This window comes from Hypanus sabinus, chromosome 3 (assembly GCF_030144855.1).
Source record: "Hypanus sabinus isolate sHypSab1 chromosome 3, sHypSab1.hap1, whole genome shotgun sequence".
NCBI lineage: Eukaryota > Metazoa > Chordata > Chondrichthyes > Myliobatiformes > Dasyatidae > Hypanus > Hypanus sabinus.
The window spans coordinates 190,367,364-190,392,278 of NC_082708.1; the positions used below are offsets into that span (position 1 = coordinate 190,367,364).

The window sequence follows — 24,915 nt, forward strand, 5'->3', positions numbered from 1 at the left end:
GCAGGATGCATGGGAGCGGGGAGTTAAAATCTAAACAGCCCAATTGGGGCACAATAGCACATGCAGATATTTCATCATTTGGAGAGATTACACAAAATAAGTCAAAATTTAATACTTGTGTAAAATTATTGAGTTAAGATCTGATGGTGGTGTTTAAATGATGAAGGAATTCAGGGAGCTATATTGAGAAAGTAGTTATAGAATTATAGAGACTTTTGAAAGAGAGAGCTAGATTAACTTTGTCACATGTACATGAACACATACAGTGAAATGTGTTGATTTCATCAATGACCAACACCATTCAAGGATGTGCTGGAGGCAGCTCTCAAGTATTGCTCTGGTTCTGGCACCAACATGGCATACCCACAACTAGCTACCCCTAGCCCCAACTGTACATCTTTGGAATCTGGAGGAAACCGGAGCACCCAAAGGAAACCCACTTGGTCACGGGTAGAACATACAAACTCCTTACAAAGAGCATTGGGAATTGAGCCCTGGTTGGTGATCACTGACGCCACTTACGCTGTTAGACTAGCTGCTAAGCTTTCTTAACTTTTAGTTACAGAAATATAGATACAATTTGAAGCAATATTATGCTACATCACCAATTTCTTCTTACTAAAACATTTTATTTTACTTGTAAGGCATACCTGGAAATGGCGTGCAAAAAAGCAGCGACAAAAATGGTGGAGTTCTACCGTCTTTCTACGATCAAGCTCGAAGGAAATGCTATCAGTATGGAAATACTACATCAGTATGTGGATCTGAGTGACATGGTAAGAGTAGCAGACAGATTGACGGTCAGTAGCTTACAGTAGTTGTTAATTACTTTGCTACTGAAATAGGTGTAGAATAAAGTGCAGATAAAACATCAACTGCTGACACATTGGTTTTATTCGTCCTCTTTTACGGGATTGTGCAGGTGACACTAAAGTTGAGGGTGTCTTAGATAGTGAAGGTGGTTATCAGAATTTACAAAGGGACCTTGCTCTGCTGGGGATATGGACTCAGGAACTGCAAATGGAGTTCAATTCAGACAAATGTGAGGTTACATTTTGAGATGAAGAATGAGGGTGGGACTTTCACAGGGAATGGCAGTGTCCTGGGCATTGTGGAACAGAAGGACTTTGGAGTACATGTACACCGTTTCCTAAAAATGGGGTCATGGGTAAACCAGGTGGTTAAGAAGTCTTTGATCACATTGACCTTCATCAGTCAAGGCACTGAGTATAGATGTTAGCAACGTACAAGACATTGGTGTGGCTATATTTGGAATATTGAGTTCAGTTTTGATTATCACACTGCAGGAAAGATGCCATTAAGTTGGACTGAGTTATGGGGAGAAATTGAGCAGGCTGAGAATTCAATCATTGAATCATAAGAGAACAAGGAGTTGTATAAAATCATGAGGGGTCTGGGTAAGGTGAAGACTCAGTTTTCGCAGTACTGAGGAATAAAAAGCTAGAGGTGAGAGAGTGAGGTTTTATAGGAACCTGAGAGCCAACTTTTAAACCTCAAGGGAAGTCAGTTAGTCAAACATTTGTCTTAGTATATAGTATATATTTTACCTTTCTGTGCATATAAAACACTTTAGAAATGTATGTATTTCAATAATTAAACCACTGTTGTTAAGTAATAATTGTAGCTTTCATCGGGGCAGTGCCTTTCACATGCTTCATTATTCTTACTTTATCCTTTAAAATTGTTCCGATCGTTGACTGTCTGTAGCCTAACACTTTTCCAGTGACCAATGGCGTTTCACCTCTTTCCGATCGCTTTATTATTTCTACTTTATTTTCAATCGTGATCGTTTTCCGTCAATGGAACAGAAACACTGCGGATTCAGCAGCAGCTGCAGGCAGTGGGTCCTGAGCTTCCCCCAGGTCCTAAAGTCCACCTGCACTGAGACAGGTTAAATGGGGCAAGTAGGGGCACTGCTGACTGGAAAAGTGGGGTCAGGGTGAATCTTGCTAAGAAAAATTTAAGCCAAATACAAAGTTACACACTCAACACAGTGTTAACGGCAATGTGATCCGACTTAAAATGGTGGAGGACGTTCTCCTTCCTCGAGCCAACGAATTTTTAATGTAATAGACTTTATGGCAGGCTGTTAGTATGAGTTGTTCATAAGTCGGACGTTTGTAACTCGGGGACTGCCTGTATATGGTACCTGGTATCAGAAGAGATTGAGGCTAGTTTTAGAGGACATGGGTCAAACATTAGCAAATGGAACAATATTAAATGGATGTCTTGGTTGGCATGGACTGGCTGGGCCAAATGGCCTCTTTCCTTTGATTATGACATTGGAAAAGATATATTTGCATTTTGAAAGTAGCAAATTGTTTAATAATAACTAAGTTTGTAGTTTGTGCAATTTGATAAGAATTATCTCTTCTGTCTTTAGGAGGTTATATTTAAGGATATGGTTGAAGAATCGGGGTTTAAACCAGATGTAAGTATCTTCTTATGGATATTGTCAGTGGGAAGGGATTTGCTGTTGAGGTGTATGTTCCTTTACCTTGGTCACTATGGAAGATTCTCGTTGGATTTCCTGTTTCAGACCAAGGAGCTAGAAATGAAAAGAAAATAACTTGGGTAAGTTATGTGCCTGATAATGAGGGTGAGGTGGGGATTGGCTGTGATCTTCTCTATAGACTCAATCTTCCACTGGTCACTGCACATGAAACTTTGTCAGGAATCTGCTGGAGGTGCTGGAGTTGTGTTAAGACAATAGCCCTGTTGTAAATTGTTTTATTATTGTCCCATGTACTGAGTACAGTTTAAAAAAAACTTTTTAATGCCATCCATACGGATCGTTTCATTACATCAGTGCATTGAGGTAGTACCAGGACAAACAATAGCAGAGTAGAGTGCTACGTACAGTTCATACAGAGCAGATCATTACATTGTGAATTGAGGTAGGACAAGGTAAAACAATAACAATGCAGAATAAAGTGTAACAGTAACAGTTCCAAAGAACATGCTGTGCTGCCAGACAAAAAGGTGCATAGCCATAATGGGGGAAATTTTGAGGTCAAGAGTCCATCTTATTGCACTGGGGACTATTCAGTAGTCTTATAACAGTGGAATAGAAGCTGCCCTTGAGCCTGGCAGTACATGCTTTCAGACTTGTATATCTTCTCCCAGATGTCCAGGGCGGGTGGGGTCTTTGATTATGCTGGCTGCTTTATCGAGGCAGCGAGAAGTGTGACACTTGGAGGAAGGCTGGTTTCTGTGATGTGGAGACAGCTCAGTATAACTTCTTGCAGGTTCTTATGACCTCGGGCCGCACAGTTGGGGACCAAGCCGAGATGCATGTCGATAAGATGTTTTCTATTGATAAATGTTGGTGAGGGTCAAAGGAGATGTGCGAAGTTTTCTTTTTGCCTCCTGAAAAAGTAGAAGTGTTACTGAGCTTTCTTGGCCATGGCAGCTATGTGTTTGGACCAGGGTAGGCTATCTGTGTTGTTTACTCCCTGTTACTAGAAGCTTTTAACCCCCGTTGCTGTTGTCGGCTGAAACAAAAATGGTGGTGTATCGACATATAGGAGGGAGACTGAAAATTTGGTTGAATGGTGCCACTGCAACAGCCGCTTCTCCCTCAACATCAGCAAAATGGGTCAGTAGCATCAAATTCCTCAGGATTGTCATATCAGAGCACCTGTCCAAATCAACTTTTTTGGCATCTGACTACATACATTCAACCAAATGAAACAGCATTGCTCCACTCCACAGTGCACCCATAAAACTCATAACGCACACAGCAGATAAAACAAAATGTTCCAAAAGTTATTAAATATAATTCAAAGTGCATGTAGTGCTTAGCACAAGTAATCAGTAAACAGCTCGCTGTCCCAAGTGATGAAACTTTAGTAGTTGCAGGGTATTCATTAGTCTCAGAGCGTGAGAGAAGAAGCTGTTACCCAGTCTGACAGTCCTAGTCCTGATGCTCCTGTACCTGCTTCCTGACAGTAGTGGGTCAAAGGTTGTAGGATGAGTGGTAGGGATCGTCAACAACCCTTCGGGCCATTCATATACAATGCTCACAGTAAATATCACATATGGAGTGTGGGGGGTGACCCTGATGATCCTCTCGATGGTTTTCATTATCCTCTGTGGGATCTTGTGGTCCTATCCCTTACAGCTTCTGTACCACATACTGATGCAGCCAGACAGGACACTCTCAGTGGTGCTCCTGTATTAAGTTGTTACAATGGGATCAGGGAGCCGTGCACATTTCAATCTCAGAAAGTGTAGACACTGCTGAAATTTATTGATTAATGAGGAGGTAGTGTTGGTCCAGGTTAGATCAATCATCAGTTATGTGCAGACCAAGGAACATAGTGCTCTTCACTTTCTCCACAGCAGAGACATTGATATGCAAAGGAGAGAGGCCAACTTGTGCCATCCTGAAGTCTACAATCATTTCTTTAGCTTTGTCCACATTGAGACTCTGTTGTTCCCACACCATTTGACTCTCTGCCTCCTCGCTCTATGATGATTCATTGTCACTGATGAGACCAGCCACTGTGGTATCATCAATGAACTTCATGATGCAATTTGAGCTGGTTCTGGCAGGGCAGTCATAATTCAGCAACGTGAACAGTAGCAAGCTGAGCACACAGCCCAAGGGAGAACTGCTCAGTGTGATGGAGCTTGAGATGTTGCTGATTCGGACTGACTTGGGGTCTTGTCAAGAAGTCCAAGATCTAATTGTAGAGAGGGGTGTTGAGTCTCAGCACAGAGCAGTTTATCTACCAGCCTCTACCCTTAGAACATGGCGTAGATTTGGCTTGTCATCTAAAACTTTGGCAAATTTCTATAGATGCGCAGTATCCTAACTGGTTGCTTCATAGTCTGGTATGGAAACAGCAATGCCCAAAAACAGAAAAATTTACAATAAGTGGTGGATGCAGACTAGTCCATCACAGACAAAGCCCTCCCCACAATTGAGCACATTTATGTGGATCACTGCTGCAAGAAAACAGCATCCATCATCAAGGACCCCACCATCAAGCCAGGCTCTCTTACTACCACCATCATGCAGGAGGTACGGGAGCCTTGGATCCCACACTACGAGTTCAATAACAGTTATGACCCTGCAACCATCAGACTCCTGAACCGCAATACTCTGTGAATAGATCCAACAACCTATGGGCTCACTTTTAAGAACTCTTTGCAATTCATGCTATCATTTTTTTTTTAAATACTTGCACAATTTACCTTGTGCAACTGGCTGTATGTCAGTCTTTGCTTGTGTATATTTTTCATAAATTCTATTGTATATCTTTATTTTCCTTTAAATGCCTACAAGAAAATGAATCTCAATGTAGTATATGGTAACATATACATACTTTGATAATAAATTTACTTTGAACTACAACCCAGATGGAAAACTTCAATAGGTAGGCACCAAAACCTGACAGCCCTGTTGCTTGAAATCGCTGGTGCAGCTGTACTGTGACTGCACAAATGTTACTTGCCATCTCAGTTGCTACGATGTTGATTGCAGTGTTACTCGCCATCTCGATTGTTAGGAGTTGATTGCAGTGTTACTCGCCATCACGATTGTTACCGTGTTTTTTTTTCCCTTGGTCTCCTCGTTCTCTTCACATAGGATGGGCGCAGTATATATGACCATTTAGTTCACATAAGCAATCTACCCGAGGATGGCTATACTGAAGTTGACATCCTTTGGGTTGCTTTCCGATTTGGAAGAGTAAAAGCTTCAATGTTCTTGAAACCACACAACAAGGTAAATATTTATCAGGTTAACATTGTTTGTGGTGCATTTGTGTTTGTATGCTCCTTACTGGGGATTCTACAATGTGGAGAGGTCTCTTGGTTATGTGGGCATACTAGTGAGTCAGTGTGCTGCAGTAGGCACTCTCATCCAGTGCTGAGCCAATCAAGCTGGCAGTATTCAAGGTGCTGTTTATTGACCAGTCAGCCCAACTCATTACCAGAGTTCGTTGGCCAAAATTTGCCTCGTGTTCTGTGCTGGCAGGCTGCGTAACCTTTTGATGCTTAATGTTAGCTCTGTACCTGCACCCTTTTGTAGGTCACAGTTGACACTTGCATGACAGCTTACATTTTGGTAAATGATGTTAGTTCCATTGGGATGTTCATAATCACTTCCACATCAGGCAGTGGAAGCACTGAATGTGCAGGGATCTTGATGGTTGTAGAGTGTATCATATCCTGTGCCAAGTCAGCCAAGTTGCTGGGTTACTTGGAGGATCTTTGTATGGGTGTCATTTTGAAGATGTGTTGAGAATTGCAGTTTTGAGTGTCATATACTGAAAATTTCTTTTATCCTTATATGCAACAATGCTAGTAATTACTATTGGCAGAAGTGTTGCCACATCCATCTCCACTGAGTGTAGCCATATGGAGCACTGCAGGCTTGTTTACCTTTTCAGAAATTCTGTATAGTCTTGTAGCTGCAAGAAAATTGCTTGAGCTTTCTTGGAGTTGAATCAAAGACCTTGTTCATGTGCCTGATTTATGCTGGATGCTAATCACAGCCAGTGTAGGCATGTTGTAGTGATTGGTCTGTGGCGTGCTTTATAACAATCATGGTACCTGCTTCTGAACCTTACTGCGTGGCCAGAGCTGGAAAATGTGTTGATTACAGCCGCTGCTCTATCCTTGGTTCAAGGTAGCTCACTAGGATGACATATAAAGAACAAGGAGCTCATGTTGTGCTGTGGTGTAAACTGGTATTTCGAGGCTTAGGAGTAATGCTTAAGGTCAGATTTGCCTTTAGTCAACACAGTCTAACAATTGTTGTATGTTATGATTGCTATAGGCTCTTCTACACTTGGAGAATGCGAATGCTGCCATATCCATGTGCAGCTTTTTCAGAGAAATTCCGCATGACTTCCATGGAAAAACTCTGGAATTTTCTTTGTCTCCTCATGCAGGAATTCTGCCAGAGGTACGTGGTCAAGGTGTTCATCAAATGTAGTCCATAAAAGTCCCAGAGAGTGCTTGGACTTTATTTTCCTGGAGTTGTGTGAAGAACATTGAAGTGCAGGAGTTGTCAAGTTGGTGGGATTTAGGTAGGATAACGGAATTGCATTCTGAGAGTGTTTTGGAGGACAGACCTTTAATATATTAGAGTGTGGACGTACATGGGTGTGTAAGATACTGCTGTGCGAGACATGGTGGTTGACATGATGGCGACCAACTTTTTGGAATCTCCATTCTAGATATGTTTTGTATAGTGCACATTGTATCCATTGCCAAAGTAAGCTGCTTAAAAGTTAAAGGCTTTTTATGGTTGTTCCCTGGTGTGATGATTTCTCATGTCTGTATCTTGTCATACATGCAAAATCCTGTGCTGTTTACAAAGCAAGTATCTGACAGTGTTGCACTTTTGTCTTTGACAAGGTAAATGTGGATGTTCTGCTGATCTGAGGTGTTAGTTGGACAGTCCAATTGGGTGGTTGTGGGGAAAAATGTATGTCTGAAAATGATTCTTGAGGAAATTCCCATTCCTTAAGAGTTGAGACGTTATTCCTCCTCCACGATGGAAATTGGGCATCTTGTAAACTAGACTCCTTTTTAGACTCTGAAGGTTTATCCATTGATAGTTCCGTAAGTATAGCTTTCCATTTCTATACCACTTTGGTCACAGCCAGTAAGACTCTGACATTCTGAATTTGTTATCTTCATTGCAGCTTGACTTCACCACCAACAGTCCAACTGGGTTTCGGTTTGATTCTCGTCCAGTTCTACAACTCGGATTGGACAACCCTCAAAGAAATGCTCTGCATGGTCCAAGTGTAGAACCTAGCTCAAGGGGTGGCACACAGTCAGTCAACAAGGAGCCAAATCCTTGGTGGGGACGCACTAGAAATTCAGCGCAGTTCATGCCACTTCTCCGTGCTAAGCAAACACTTAAAACTGCATCAGGGGTTTTGGAGAAGTCCACATTTGAGACAATATTGTCTGGCACAAGGGCAAAATGGTCGTCTGAGCTCCTTCATTGGGCTGGTGGGCCTCTGAAGGGTTCTCTTGACGACAGCAATAGCTGGAAACCATTGATACATCGAGATTCCACTCTGGAATGTCATAATCTCTTGCCCTTGGCCTTTCGTCTTCCACTGAGTCTGGAACACCAGAACCGCCTCCGCTTCCACATTGGCGTTCCTGACATCCCCACTGTTATTGCTCCTGAGATTGACCAATCTATATTTGATCTCCTTGTCTCAAAGGGTGTGATTTCCACCAAGCAGGAGCTAGACAAGTTGTTAGGGATAATAGAAGCAACACGGTGCATCCAAACGAGGGTGACAGAAAGTATAAGCCCCCTCATCTTAGCTGCACAGAATTTTGAGCTGGATAAGTTGAAGGGTGATCTTGATTCCCTTTCCCCTCACCAGCTGAAGGAAAAGCTGTTCTCCATTATCTCTGCATGTCGCCTGGCAGTGGTTTTAACTGGGCAAACTCATGCTTTTCTTTCTGAGTTGAGGTCTGATAGGCTGTTACGGACAACTGGCATGACAAAAATCGCTCCAGGTCCTTTGGACTTCCCCAATCTGTCCTCTGCAGATTTGTTAGGGCCACATTTTTTGGATGATCTGACATGCCGCATGTTGGCAGCGAAGCAAAAGCCAGAAGCTGCAAAGAATTTGTGCTCGTACATTTCGAGGCCAGAGAAAAGGAAATCACCACTCACAGACGTATGGCCCCGGTTTGGGACTTGTGGTAAGCCCCTTCCATCAAGCTTGTGAATTTCCTGACACTTTGGCAGTTGACTCTATTTTAATTATTTTCCCTACCTTTTTGCAAAAGAAACTCCTCCAGATGTGGCTCTCAGTTCTCAGTGAAAGTTACTGGAGTAGGTAGCTCTCTGTGGTAAGCACAGTCCTTGACAGGTCTTGTGAACTCTTGGCTCAAATTCATGTCTCAAAATTTCAAAGTATACATATTGTATGCTATTTTCTTGCAGTCTCACAGATACTGATGACACCAGGAAGGGCATTCTTAGCTTTTTTCAGGTACAAAAGCTCCTCACTATAGGAAGGATGTGGAAGCTTTAGAGGGGGTGCAGAGGAGATTTAACAGGATGCTGCCTGGATTAGAGTGCATGTCTTATGAGGATAGGTTGAGTGAACGAGGACTTTTCTCCTTGGAACAAAGGCAGCTGAGAGATGAGTTGATAGAGGCATACAAAATGATAGGAGTAATAGATAAAGTGCATAGCCAGAGGCTTCCCATGGTGGAAATGACTAATATGATGTAATACAAATATAATTTGTACTAATACTCATAATTTATACTAATATAATTTTGAGGTGGTTGGAGCAAAATATAGGAGGGATATCAGAAATAAGGTTTTTTTACACACAAGGTGGTAAGTTCTTAGAGTGGCCTGCCAGGGCTGGTGGAAGAGGCAGATACATTAGGAACATTTAAGAAACGCTTAGGTAGACAGATGGATGATAGAAAAATAGAGGGCTATATAGTAAGGAAGAGATGGATTGATCTTGGAGTAGGTTAAAAGGTGGGCACAACATTGTGGGTCAAAGGGTCTGTACTGTACTATGCTGTAGTGTTCTAATCTATTTTCAGTGTAGAATCTTAGAAGTAAATATTAGTGTCATAGAACACTGCAGCACAGAAACAGGTGACCTGAACCATCCAGTCCATGCCAAACTAATTGTATTTGGCTACTGGAAGGTAGTTTGTCATTGGTGGCAACTTGTAATGTTATTTTTTAGACTTTGAGCTGAGTTATATCTGTGGCTGTATTGACGTTTAGATTTTGTTTAATTTGAAGAATTGGATACTAGAGTGAACTTGTATACATTTTTTGCATTCTGACATTAGAGCACCAAGAGCAGTCTAAATTATGTCGCGGTCATTTTCTTCACCCAGGGGATTGCTGTTATTAATTTCATTGCTAATGCTGGACAACTGTTTAAATTTAATCCAGTGTCTCACTGGATTATGATTAATTTCACCCAATATGATATGGTCTAGGAGTTTACTTTTTGAAAGAGGAGCTCAATCTTATAATAGGAAAGCATGGTAGCAAAATAGTCCAAATTTCTGCTCCTTCCCTATAAATATGTAATATTCAGGCATTTTGAACATGATTAAATCTGCTTTTAAGCCCCATTCCACTTCAACAGACATTCACTCCAGGTTACAATAACAACTGAATTTAAATAAAATGTTTCTCTACATCACCTGTGTTGGATGCTGATGTTTTTGATTCAAAGTTCTCTTGGAAGTCAAGAATGAGGCATAAAGCCTGTTGCTGGCGGTCATTTATTAAGTGCTAAGAGAACAAAGGAAGAGAAAGGGGAGTAGCGAAAGAGAAGGCAGTGATGGGGAAGGGGAACAAAGGCTGACCCCACTTGTTCTGGCCTCTTACACCAGCTAATCAATCAGATAGCCCATATCCAAATAATAGAATCCCCAAGAAGCTTCCAGAATACAGAACTGTAACCGCAAGGAAACATTGAACCCGTGCATATACATAGATAATAATATTAAAATACAAACAAACATAAGAGAGTTAAGCCATAAAGAAGTAACAAGTATACTGCCATCTAATCCAACACCTGCTTTTGATAGTGCTAACTCTGCCCTTTAGTAATGGATCCACGTGCTCTCTGAAATGGCCTTTGCCTCCGCCACTATGGAAAAGTATTCCATCCTAATCAAATTTTAAATTTCTACGAAGCCTATCTTCTTCCAATTTATGGAGATCCCACATTTGATTTTTGTTTTGTCATTGACTCTCCCACTCAGATGAAGTCTCTTTTCCCAACCACAATATCAAAACACTTTGTAATTCAACAGCAATTAATATTATTCTCTCTGTTTTGGCACAAATACCTCCAGCTCCTCCTGTGCAAATTCGCTTACTATTGGCACATGTACTGAGGTTTGTGTTGCTTATCATCCATACAGGCATTCGTCAGACCACACTTGGAAAAGATAGAAACATAGAAAGCCTACAACACAATACAGGCCCTTTGGCCCACAAAGTTGTGCCGAACATGTCCCTACCTTAGAAATTACTAGGCTTACCTATAGCCCTCTATTTTTCTAAGCTGCAAGTACCTATCCAAGACCCTATTGTATCCGCCTCCACCACTGTTGCCGACAGCCCATTCCACACACTCACCACTCTGCGCAAAAAACTTACCCCTGACATCTCCTCTGTACCTACTTCTAAGCACCTTAAAACTATGCCTCTATGTGCTAGCCATTTCAGCCCTGGGAAAAAGCCAATGACTATTCACACAATCAATGCCTCTCATCATCTTATACACCTCTATCAGATCACCTCTTACCTTCCATCTCTCCAAGGAGAAAGGGCCAAGTTCACTCAGCCTATTCTCATAAGGCATGCTCCCCAATTCAGGCAACATCCTTGTAAATCTCCTCTGCACCCTTCCTGTAGTGAGGCGACCGGAACTGATGTGCTAGCATTGGAGAGTCCAAAGAAGGTTCATGAGAATTCCAGGAATGACGGGTTAACATAATGAGGAGAGTTTAAAGGCTCTGGGCCTCTATGTGCTGGAATTTAGAAGAATGATGAGGGAATTGAAGCCAATCGAATATAGGTCTCGAATGACATGGAAAGGACATTCGCCCATTATGAAGGAGTTTAGGGTGGAAGGCACTGCCTCAGAATACAAGGGCATCTCTTTAGAACACAGATGAGGAGGAGTTTCTTTAGCCAGAGGGTAGTAAATCTGTAGAATTCATTGCTACAGAAGACTGTGGAAGCCAAGTCATTGAGTATATTTAAAGCAAAGGTTGATAGGTTCTTGATTAATCAGGGCATCAAAGGTTACTAGACTGAACTAGGGGACATTGCTTCAAGATTCAGAGGAGAAGATTTAGGACGGAGCTGAGGAGGAACTGTTTTTCCCAGAAAGTAGTGAATCGGTGGAATTCTCTGCCCAGGGAAGCAATTGAGGCTTCTTCACTAAATATATTTACGATACGGTTAGATAGATGTTTACATAGGGGAATTAAGGGTTAAGGGGAAAAGGCAGGTCGATGGAGCTGAGTTTACAGACAGATCAGCCATGATCTTATTGAATGGCAGGGCAGGCGCGATGGGCTGGATGGCCAGCTCCTATTTTTATGTTATGTGTAGTAGATACGATAATAAAATTGAGAGGGATACACACAGCCACAGAATGGCGGATGGGCTGAATGGCTTAATTCTGCTCCTATATCTTATGAACTTGCAGATCATTTCATCACCCCGGTGCATTGAGATGATACAAGGATAAACAGTAACAAATTGGGATAGTGTTTGAGAGAAAGTGCAGTGCAGGTGGGTAGTAAGGTGCAAGGTGTTAGACCATTCAATGGCTCCAGCATCAACCAAGGAAGTCTACACAATGGTTTCATTGTGAAAAGGTTTCCAAAATTGTCATGTCTCAACTTGGGGGTATCCATTGATTTTTATTATTGTTGCTTTATTCTTTGGTGGTGCTTGTAAAACCCTAGAATTATCAATAGTTTTGGTTTGATTTGATTTCTCACACACTTGGTTCTCTAGCAATGACTCCCCCACATCCTTGTGTTCTCAACAGTTGACAAACATGGACAATAGACCTAACTGCTATGCTCTCATTTCACTGAAGCATTTCCACCATTTCTTTAAAGATCAAAAGTAACAGCATTATTCTAATGCAAAGCTCTAAATATTGATCAGTCAGTTTTATTATTGCTGACTTGTATCCTGTGAAATCTGTTGTTTTGTAGCACAGGTATTGCGTAAAATCTAAGAAATTAATGTAAATAACAAATAGTGCAAGAATCAGGAATAATTCAGTAGTATCTTCCCTGACTGGCATTATCTTGTTCTGTCCAGTTCTTAAGTTATTTACCAGCAAATCAAGTGGGATGTTAAGAATACAAAACATTAGAGATGCTGGATAGCTGAAGAAAAATACACACTGCAAATACTTATTGGTCTTGCAGAAAAGAGTTTAATGCTTCAGTGATGTCAGGAATGCTGGAAGTTTTTAACATCTTTCCTATTTCCTCTCCCTTTGCCAGAGGTAGTGAAGCCATTTCGGGCGAGAAGGGCCTTTATTTAGTTGATTATACACAACTGTTGCAGAGTAGGGTTTGTGGACAGTGGATGTACTGCTGTAGTTCTTTCATGCTTGTGAGATTTAGTAGTTTACAAATGTGTATTGTGTTTGAAAGCTGATTTTAAACTACAAAAATGTGGTGGTGCAGTGAGATGCTAACTTGGGTCAAACCCAAGACATGACTAGAAGGGTGAAAGTTCTTTACCTGTCTCTACCTGTTTTTCTTGGGCAGTATCAGTCTAATTTGTTATAGAGCAAGTGCCACCCCTTTTTGGTGTATTAACTTTGGAATGTGGATGTTAGAAACCTGAGGAATGACATGCACAAATCAGATCGCCAAAAACTGTACCCTGTATCTTGCCCATTTTATTGACTACAGGACTGTGAAGAGGGTGTTCACTCTGCCTCTTTCCCCAAGTTGAATCTGTCCTGGATTTGTTTGGAACAGTGTAGTGAGAACTCTGTTCTGTATCTAAGTTTATTCTCTGCTGAAGCTTGCCTGAACTGGTAAATCTTTGGTAACTCAGTACCTACATCCCTCAGTATTTGTTGAAGACTGACAATTGTTAAACCCACAACTTTCAGAAGTTAATTTTGACAGAGATCTATCTTTACCTCCATAACTTTTTGCCTGGAAGAGTTTCAACACAAGTGGATATGTTAAGAAAATAATTCTATTCATTGTGAGTTACTATCCCACTTACAGGCTCTAGTAATTGTTGTTAGTGTGTCTGCATCTCATAATCTCACCATAGAGCTGTTTCACCAGGTTGTATTGTAGGGGAAAAGCTCATATGGCATTAGCTGACGTGAAAACCTGTTCATGTGCCTTGTTTGCATTTTCTCTTCTTCCATTAAAACCTGCATTTATCACACCGGAGAGTCCCAAGCTGCTGACCTCACAAGATCTCTGCCCTTTGAGCCAGCGCTTCTGAGGAGGAGCTGGAATGTGAATTGAAACAGTTACATTTTTGAGACCAGTGCCTCTCTGCAACCCTGACAGAGTGGATGGAAAGTCTCCTCTCTCTGGTTGGAATGGTCCAAAAGCAATCCCAAGCATTCTCATTCCGGGTTCCAGGTGTGTCCATGGGCCAATCTGTTCCGGAGTGGGGCAGTCCCTAAAGCGGCTGGTTGAGCAGTGAATCTACCACACTCCACTCAGTGCTTGCTTGCGTTGGGGCAGAGTGAAGGGAGCTTTACTCTGTGTCTGACCACCTGGAAGTACTTGATGTTGACACCAGGTGCCGACAAAAATGGGCTGCCTTTGCAGGCTGACTAGCACTGGCGTGGTCATGGCTGCTGAGGTGTCCTTCAACATTGTAGAGAAAACGGGGTACTCAGGCATATATCACTATGGTAAACCTCTTCTCCTGGAATGCGGTGTTGAGCAAAGTTCCTTCCCCCAGTCATCTGTCTGTGTTTTCCTTTCCTCAGGGAGAAAGGCTCGTAGATGAGGCTCTTACAGCAGTGAAGATGGGAACTCGCAAAACCATATACGTTCTCTGACGAACCAGAGCTCAGCAAAAGAACACTGTGCTCAAGTTGTTTTACGATCTGTCCTCTATCCTGTCAAGTAAACAGGCCTCTTAATATAGTTAGTACAGTCAGTGCTCTACGCACCAAAAGACAGCAGTGTTAACTTGCGAGCTTGCGTTCTTTTGAATTGATAGGCTGATTGGTCCCTTATAATTGCAGCACTAATTGTTTCCTGTCAGTTGACAATGTGCATTATGGGTATGCTGCTGCTTTTCAGAATTTGCATTAATGTACATTTCAGTTCCAAATGGTTCAAAAATAAACAACCACCTTAGACACTGGTTGCTCTAATTCGTCTTGCTTTCACTGCACTTTGCTTTGTCTAACTTGGTGGCCTTTCTGGACTTGATGGTCTTACTGAGCGTGTATGTGGTGATGATCAGTCTTACTGCTTGTATGCTATGTGAAATTTTTGCTTGTGTTTGGCACCATTGGCAAGGCCATGTTTACTGCCTGAGGTGTGGAGATAACGATGCTGTAAAGATAATCAAGGTGGTACGGGCCTGGCTAGGTAGGCATACTAGACTCCTCTCAATGATGATTTGAGATTGTTTAATGTCATTTCCTGTACAAGTGTGAAAGGACAGAATAATTGTTACTACTGATCTGATGCAGCACCAAAGAAACCATAAATGCTAAAGAATATAATAATAAACACACAATAAATACAAATATATAAGATAGCTTATATACTTGGATTGACTGTATATCCATAAATTGACGCTAGACACAGGAGTATCTTTACATAAGGTGACTGATGGGAATGATAAAGTAGTGATTGAGTTAGTGGGCGGAGGTGTTGATCAGCCTTACTGTTTGGGAAAAGTAACTGGTTTTGAGTCTGGTGGTCCTGGCGTGGATGTTACATTTGTCTCACTCCAGGCCATGAGCTGGGTGGGTGAGGTACTTCATGATGGCACCTTTCTCTAAATGTGTTCTTGTTGGCAGATAAGCTGGTGCCAGTGTTGCATTGGGCAGTTTTGACTACCTGTTGTAGAGCCTTCCTGTTCACCACAGTGCAGTCCTGCAATTTGTTAGAATGCTCGTCACTGCCCATCTATAGAATGCTAACTAAGGTAGTGTGAGCCCAGCTGGATGGTAATACTAGGTTCCTGTAGCAATGGACCTCAACTGTTGCAGCTTATTTACACCCTTCAGGATGGTAAGGAATTCAGTTTCACAACTTTCCACGATGAGATTATGAACAGGAGGGCCTTTGACTTGTTCATTCAGTGGCATAGTGGCAATATTTGTAACAACACCTTTTTCCCCTGGGACCTTGTAGAGGTTTCTAAAGTCACAAGGGGCATAGACAGGTAGAATGGTCTCAGGAGGGAAATCTAAAACTAGAAGGCACAGGTCTAGTGTGAGAGGTAACAAAGGACAATGGATATGTAGAAGGAGCTGCCAGGAGAAGTGATAGAGGAGGGTACAATTACATGATTTAAAAAGACAATTGGGGCAGCTACATTGGATAGAAAAGGTTTAGAGGGTTTCGGGTTAATGCAGGTGAGTTAGTTCGCATGGGTGGGTAAGGCCGAAGGGCCTCTTTACATACTGTTTAACTCTGTGACTGTTGTGTATCAATAAATCTCCTACCTTTGTTGGGTCTCTACTATTCAGTTATCTGCATTGGGTCAGGGTTACCTAAAAAGCCATGGAGAAAATATAATTACTTTCATTACCCTGCTCTTTAATATTTGCCACATAACTCATCCAATGCAAGTGCTGCTCGTCACGTTGCCCAATATCGGGTTAAGTACACAGGAGCTCTTGGGGTTATGAAAGGCACTATATAAGTGCAGCCCTTCGTCCTTTCTCACAGCATCACAATTCAATCTGCAATAACTTGTTCTACAAAAAAGTAAAATTGGATAAAATTTCACTAACTCCAGATGGGTTTGTTAAGGTGGATAGTGTGTTGGCGACTGAGTTCCAGAGGTAGAGGTAATTTTTTTACTTGCAGTGTTTTCACATAGATGTTATCACACTGACTAGTTTGGTTGATTTTTTTCTTAAGGAAAAATCATCAGTGTGGTTAATGTAGTCTAGGTTTTTGACAGGACCCCACAGTGGATACTGATGCAAAAGGTCTGAGCTCATCAGCTGCTGAACAAGGTGGCAAATCAGACCTGAAGTCAAAATTAGAAGGCAGAGGGTGATGGTGGAGTATTGTTTTTGTGATTGGAAGCCAGTGGTATGCCAACGGGATTAATGCAGGGTTCCTTGCTCCTTTTAAGCATGTTGATGGTTTGCATGCGAATATTGATGAAATGATTAACAGATTCACAATTGACACAACATTGGTGCTGTTGCTGATACTGAGGAGGATAGATTTCAGCTACAGGGATTTGTTGAGATGGTAAGAGGCGCAGAGCAATAGCTTTGTCAGTGAAGAGCTGAAGACAGTATGCAAGTCACTGCTCTTCATTACCCAGGAATAGAAAAGAATAGCAGCAAAATTGCAGTCCAGCCTGATAAAATGTTTGTATGGCCAAGGCTGGAGCACTGAAAACAGTTCTGGTTGCCCCCACCCACTATAGGAAATGATTGCTCTGGAATGGCTGCAGAGGTTATACAGTAAGATGTCTGGAGTGCAAGATTTTTGTAATGTTTGTTCCCCTTGGATTGGAGGCAGTTGATCACACAGCTGCAGAATGCTGGATTCAAAGTGACCATATAGCAATATACTACCCTGAGGTTCATTTTCTGTGGACATTCACAGTAGAATAGAGAGACATATGAAAATGAAAATCTACACACAAAGACTGACAAACAGTATGCAAATGAAGACAAGCTGTAAATAAAAATGTCAGTAAATAATACTGAAAACATGAGTTGTAGTAGAATCTTGAAAGTGAGTTTGTAGGTTACAGAATTAGTTCTGCATTGAAGTTGGTGAAATTACATTTTGGTTCAGTAGCCTGACGCTCCTGTGATATAGATTGACACTTTTCCCACAACTGAGGGGTCTGAAGCCAGATGGCACAGATTAAAAGTAATTGGTGGGATGTTCCAATTGGATCTGTGGAAGAACTCTTTCCCTTAGAAAATAGTTTGAGTTTGGAATGCACAATGGACTTTATGAGTGGGAGATGGATGTAGGTACTCTTACAACATTTAATAAGAATGGTGGTGAACACTTGAATAACCAAGGCTGTGGGCCAAGTGTAGGAGGATGGGTTTGATACAAATGGGATTGACTATATGGACAATGGGCCAAGTGGCCTGTTTCTAAGCCCTGAGACTCTTGTGAGAAGGAGCTTGAGACTGTATGGTTTTTAACAAAGAGAAGCATAATCAGACCTGGTTCTGGTATGGGTGGTGAGGTTTGAGTTGCGTGGACCTGAAATGATTGTTGATGCTGAGCAATAGTAATGATACAGCGACAAGATCTCATGTTAACTGGTGTTCCTAACATATCTGCTTTTCTTGAAACGATGAACCTCATGTTACTAATTTGGTATGTGTACAGAACTTCAGGTGTTCAGCTGAACAGGTGGCACAGCTCCAGTTCACCTGAATGGTGGAGATTGTGGCATCCACTGTAAAAAATAGATTCTGTTTTGTCAGATTTTCTGTTTGATCTTTCCTGTTCTCCTGAAGATGGAATACAGTTGCCTGGCTGATGTGATTTACCCATCTGGTCAAATAGCCTTCATTGTTGCTGGAGTTTAAATATTGCTGGAGTTCGGCTGATCTTGCTTCTCAGCCAAATTCACTCCATTGGTGCCGCGGTTGATCACTGCAGTTATTGAGATCCGTTTGCTTTCAAGTTTCAACTACACTCAGTGGTTACTTCATAAGGTCATGGATCTAATAAAGTGGCCACTGAGTATATGTTCATGGTCTTCTGCTGGGTGTAAGCCATCCACTTCAAGGTTCAACATGTTGTGCGTTCAGAGATTCTCTTCTGCACACCACTGTTTTAACATGCGATTATTTGACTTATTGTCACCTTCCTGACGTTTGATCCAGTCTGACTATTCTCCTGTAACCTCTCACACTAACAAGGCATTTTTCGCGCACAGAACTGCTGCTCACTGGATGCTTTTTGTTTTACTCTCCATTCTCTATAAGCTGTAGAGCAGGGGTTCACAGTCTGGGATCCATGGACTCCATGCTTAGTGGTATTGGTCCATTGCATAAAAAGGTTGTGAACCCAGTCTCCATTTTCTCTCTCATTCATGAGTTTTCACCTACAGGATGGCTGCTCACTTTTTTTTTGTTTTTACACATCATTCTCTGTAAACTGTAAAGACTTGTGTGTGAAAATTCCAGGAGATCAGCAGTTTCTGATGTACTTAGATCACATTTCTTCCCCATTCTGATGTTTGGTCTGAACAACAACTGAACCTCCTGACCATGTCTGCATGCTTTTATGCATTGAGTTGCTGCCATGTGAATGGCTGATTAGATATTTGCATTAATGAGCAGGTGTAGCTAATAAAGTGGTCACTGAGTGTATATTCCCATTATATGTTTAATTAAGACTTTGTGCATCTTTAATTCTTTAATCAGACGAACTGTCAGTATAAAGTGAAATCTCACATTGATTTTATTGTTGGAAAGGGAAGCAGTTTTCCTCATTAATCAGAGGCAGATGGAGTATAGATTCAAGTTGACAGTAATTTGTTCGTTCATCCTTTCGCACCCCATTGCATTAATGACACAAAATGTGAATGTGAGGTTTTAAACCTAGACTCGTATTGAATGTTGGTTTGCGGCAACGACTTCATCATTGCAAAGCACCTGCCTGATCCAATGGGAGGTGTTACCCTCTCCACAAACTGCATGCGATCTTTGTAAAGGCACTGCATTATAGATGGCCCATAATTAGAACTGTGCAGTTCACTGGCAGTTTTGCACAAGATTTTACATACCTATTTGAGGCAATTGTGCATCACAATTAAAGATGTAAACACAAGAGATTCTTCAGATGTTGGAAATCCAGAGTAACATGCACAAAAAGCTGGAGGAGCTCAGCGGCTCAGACAGCATCTGGAGGTGAATAAACAAGTTGAAGCTGCAGGCATTTGCCCTTCTTAAAATTCTGGTTTAATATCACTAACATAAGATGAAGGGTCTCGGCCCAAAACATAGTCAGTTTATTCCTCTCCATAGATGTTATCTGACTTGCTGGTTCCATCAGCATTTTGTGTGTGTGTTACAGAAGAAACATATCATTCAATGCAGTTCATCCTTTGGCCATCAAGCAACATTGGGATAGTACATCAGCTGATCTCATCTTTCTGGTTATAAGCAAATAAGAGCTGGTTCAAAACTGACCTAAGAAGACGTCCATTGTGTAGTACAGTGGTCTGACTCATGTCATTACTCCTCAGGCGTTAGTCACAGCTGAATGGCAGTACTGGGTTCAATGACCATGGATGAACTGTATTGTGACGTTTATTTAGCAATTCAGCATGGAATAGGCCTTTTTAGTAGCCCTTTGAGCCCTACCACCCAGCAATCCACTGATTTAACTTTAGACTATTCATGGGGCAATGTACAATGACTAATTAACGTATGAACTGTTATGTGTTTGGACTGTGAGAGAAAACTGGAGCACCCAGAAGAAATCGATGCACACACGAGAAGGAACATATAGATGTGCTTACGGAGGACACAGAAACTGAACTTCGATGCCCCATGCTGTTTTGGCGTCACGTTTGTTTTCAGCTCCTGTGGCTGCAGATACAATGTGGAGATCTCACACAGTTACTCTGAACACCAGGAGCGTGTTAATGATGCCCTGTCTCAACTGCCTCGGTCTATGCTCTTTTTGAAGAGTCCGGAGGAGATTCATAACAGGCCTGCACTGATACTTGTGTGATGCATTGGAGCAACATTACTGTGGGGTTCCATAGGCTAGACTGCAGGCTGAGACAACCTTGCGGTGCAAGTCGGGTGTTTTTAGCATCCATCATACCACCTGCCTTCCTCCCAAATAATAAATTAAATAGTGCCAAAAGAGGGGGAAAAATTGAGATAGCGTACCTGGGTCCTTTGTCGATTCAGAAATCTGGTGGCGGGGAAGGAGCTCTTCCTGGAATGTTAAGTGAGTGTGTTTAGGCTCCTGTAACACCATCTTGATGGTAGCAATGAAAAGAGAGCATGTCCTTGATGATGGATGCTTGAGGCATCGCTTTTTGAGGGTGTTCTCAATGCTGGAGTGGCTAGTACCCATGGTAGAGCTGGTAAAGTTTACAACTCTCAACAGCTTTTTCCAGTCATGTCTAGTGACCCCTCCATACCAGCCGGTGATACAACCAGTTAAATTGCTCTCACAATACCTCTAGGAATTCAAGAGAGTCTTTGGTGACATACCAAGTCCCCTTCAACTCCCAATGAAACATAGCTGTCTTTGCAATTGCATCAATGTATTGGGTTCAGGATAGATCTCAGAGATGTTGACACCCAGGAACTACTCACCCTTTCCACCTCTTATCCCTCGATGAGAACAGGTGTGTGTTTCCTTAACTTCTTTCTGAAGTCCACAATCAATTCCTTGGTCTTATGATGAGTACATGATTGATGTTGCGACTCCACTCAACCAGCTGATCTGTCTCATTCCTGTACGCCGTCTTGTCACTGTCTGAAATTCTGCCAACAATAATTGTGTCATTGGCAAATTTATAGATGATTGAGCTGTGCCTCATCACACAGGTGTGGATATATTGAGTGTAGAGCAGTGGGTGGGCTAAGCACACATCCTTGAGGTCCACCAGTGTTGATTGTTAGTAAAGAGGAGATGTTATTTCCAATCCATGCTGGCGTGGTCTCCCAGTAAGGAAATCAAGGATTGTGTTGCAGAGGGAGGTACAGAGGCCCAGGTTTTGGAATTAGTTGATTATAACTAATGGTATGATTGTGTTTAGCACTGAGTTGTAATTGATAAACAGCAACCTGGCATAGGTATGACTATTATCCAGGTGATCCAAGGCTGAATTGAGAACCAGTGTGATTGGATCTGCTGTTTTGGCAATAGGCAAATTGAAGCAGGTCCAGGTCCTTGCTTGGGCAGGAGTTGATTCTCTCCTTGACCAGAATCAACTTCTGTCCAGGAAAAGCACTTGTATGTTGTGATTCCTGTTGTCCCACAGCGGCTGAGGTGCTGCCACACCGTACAACTACCCTTTTACTTACTGAAACAAGGGCTGACCCAGTCTAATGTGTTATCCACCTGAGGCATATCAAGTTAATTTCAGGGTTCTTTTGAAGGCCCTGACCTGGAGTTGCACGCTGACTTCAGTCCTTTGCGGGAATGGGACCCATTCTTGGGGTTTCAAGTCTCACCGTTGTTCGGCACGCCAAGAGTTCTGCCTGAAAGGCCAGCTTGTATTTGGAGGCCTAGGATCTCGGGGCTGTGGAGACGGGCAGATTGAGGGTTGTGTCACGGCAGGAGACCCAGTTGGAAAATCTTCTGCTGTGTGCCCAAAGACCTGAGATCTTTGCAATCTTCAGGCACGGAGCTCAGAAAAAGCAACGTAACGGACTTTTAACATTGTAAACCAGCGAGTTGTGTGTTATGTCTCCCCACTTGCCAGGAAAATGGAGACACCTTTTTCTCCCTTATTAGGGAGAGAGAGAATCTGCGGTATGTTGAATGCCGGGTGTAACACAAAGTCTGTGTCTTTGCTATTACTTTGCTCACACTTGAGTGCTTGGTGATGATATTTGCTTTTTTTTGCTGGTGCGGGAAGGGGGGTTGTTGCTCGCTGCGGGAAGGAGGGGAGCTCAGGGTGACATTGGGACTCTTACGTTCATCTGTCGTCATTCTTTGGGGCAGTTTTCTGTTTTCGTGGATGCTTGCGAAGAAAGGCATTTCAGGATGTATATTGTATACATTTCTCTTGACATTAAATTGAACCTTAATGTAATGTGCACACCCAGCTCAAGTGGTGCTCGGAATCAGGTTTATCATGACTTGTGTCATGAAATTTGTTGTTTTGCAGCAACAGTACAATGCAATACATAAAAAGTGACTATAAATTACAATATCAATATATTTAAAAATAAATAATTAGTACAAAAGAGGACAGAATAGTGACGCAGTGTCCATGGGCCATTCAGAAATATGGTGAACAAGGAGAAGCTTTTCCCAAAACGTTGGCTGTGTCTCTCCAGATTCCTGTACCTCATGGTGGTTAGTTTGTTCATCTTATGTCAAGCCACACCTGTCCAAGGTAACTCGTTGAGGATCCCAATCACCCATCCCAAAATCTCTTTGCCCCACAACTATCAGGAAGGAGGTACAGGAGCATCAGGACGAGGACTGCCAGACCGGGTAACAGCTTCCTCCCTCAGGCTATGAGACTAATGAATACCCTGGCACCACAGAAGTTTCATCATTAGGACAGCGAACTGTTTATTGTTCACCCGTGCTACGCGTTCCATCCATTTTGAACTATATTTTATTAATTTATTACGGTAGTATTTTGTCTGATGGGTACACTGTGGTCTGGAGGAGCATTTGCTTTGGTCGTGTATATGTGCAGTCAGGTGACAAACTTGAACTGCTGGAAGCTTAGTAATGACTTGGCAGTGAGAAAGTTTATTTGCTTGATTGGAAGCTATGGTAAATTAACTGTTATAAGAAGAACTAATGAGGAGACATTGTGCAGTCCTGATCAGCTGTCTGTAATTAAAGTCCGAGGAGAAGTGTGTTACCAAGGAGGACTGCTAAACCAATTGGCTCACACCACCAGAGAAGCACAACCCAAAAATAAAGTGAGGCAGCCAAATAGGATTGTTGTGTGTGGAAAACCAAGGCTGCATTAACGACTTCTAGAAATGTTTTCTCAGTACGTTAGGAATTAAATGTCCCGAAGCCCAGCAGAACTGTTTGACGGTTCTGATTTCAGCCTATTTTGTTCACTATTCGTGTTTCATCCCATTGTGGATAATTTAAAGAATAAATCACCTATTAATGTGTGCCCGCTGAGATTGATAATCTGCTGCAGAACCTGATGTTCAGGGGCTACTGGCGGACAAGCTACTGAATACAGTGCCATGTAAGCTCTGTGAAGCAGTACATTTTGGTCCAATTAAGCAACTGTCCCAATCAGCCAAAGTTTCATGGAAGTAGTTTAAAAAGGTATTAAAAAAAAACAAACTACTAGTTAACTGAGTTTTAAAAAAAGCATTTAAATGAAATAGAACAAATTAGAACACGATCAATACTATTACAGTACTATAAAACTGTAGTAGTTCCTAATATTTATCGATGAAGAAATTTATCCAGTGTGCATGTTCTTTTGATTGACTGTAAATTAACAAAATCAGTACAGACACCTGGTGTAGATAATTAACTGCCTTCATACAATGCTATTGCCAAATGCATTCTCCAAGTCTTAATTTCCACTGTAAAGTTTGAAGTGTTTGTTGATACTTTCAAGTTCTTTACAGCTCCTAACTCGAAGTAGTGAGATAGTTTCATTTTTACTCATAGCCATTTCTGTCATCTCCAAACCTGAATGCTTTAAACCACAGTGAGCAAAACGGTTCTGAATTGTCTCACTACTTATTACTCAACAACTGTTAGTGACAAAAATCACTACCTTTCTAAACACAAAAGCATGCAATTTACGCTATTTAAAAACTTTGCTGTAATCATGGTATAGTGTTGTAACAGCCACAGAAGATAGTTAGAAACTGTTTGGCAACAGTGCCTATTCCAGTTAAGCCCCAAACAAACAAAGGGAATCCTGGCTAGTTTCTTAGTAGTATTAGTTCTTCAAGAGTTGTCCCAAATAAGCAGCTGCCCCAATTAACCGATGACCCAATTAACTGTAGTTTCTTCTGGTTGGAGATCAAGGTGGCACCTCAACATTTACTTGTGTTCACAGACCTGATTTTTCCATTTTATTTAACACACATCAAATTGTATTTTAAAAGTTAGTCCTAAATACAGTGGTCTTCTGCTGCTGTAGTCCAACCACTTCAAGGTTCAGTGCATTTTGCATTCAGTGACGCTCTTCAGAGCATCACTGTTGTAATGCTTGGTTTTTGGAGTTACTGTCACTTTACTGTTAGCTTGAACCAGACTGGCCATTCTCCTTCTGATGTCTCATTAACGAGGCGTTTTCTCCCACATGACTGCCACTCACTAGATGCTTTTTGTTTTTTGCCCCACTCTGTAAACTCTGGAGCAAGGGTTCATGGACCCCATGCTTAAAGGTATTGGTCCATGACTTAAAAATTGGAACTCCTGCTGTAGAGACTTATTATGTGTGAAGATCAAAGAAGATCAGTAGCTTCTAAGAAACAACAGAAGATTCTGTTTAGGAGA

The 24,915-nt window shown here is 41.8% G+C and overlaps 1 protein-coding gene across 1 annotated transcript in view; it reads left to right on the forward strand.

Annotated features, from left to right (window-relative positions):
• znf638 (zinc finger protein 638) overlaps positions 1–24,915 on the forward strand; it is a 113,336-nt gene that overhangs the window by 61,682 nt on the left and 26,739 nt on the right. Inside the window, exons 14-17 of the mRNA XM_059963493.1 lie at positions 645–776; positions 2,405–2,452; positions 5,618–5,755; positions 6,812–6,940. Coding sequence (XP_059819476.1) covers positions 645–776; positions 2,405–2,452; positions 5,618–5,755; positions 6,812–6,940 — 447 coding nt within the window. The remainder of the gene's footprint in view (positions 1–644; positions 777–2,404; positions 2,453–5,617; positions 5,756–6,811; positions 6,941–24,915) is intronic.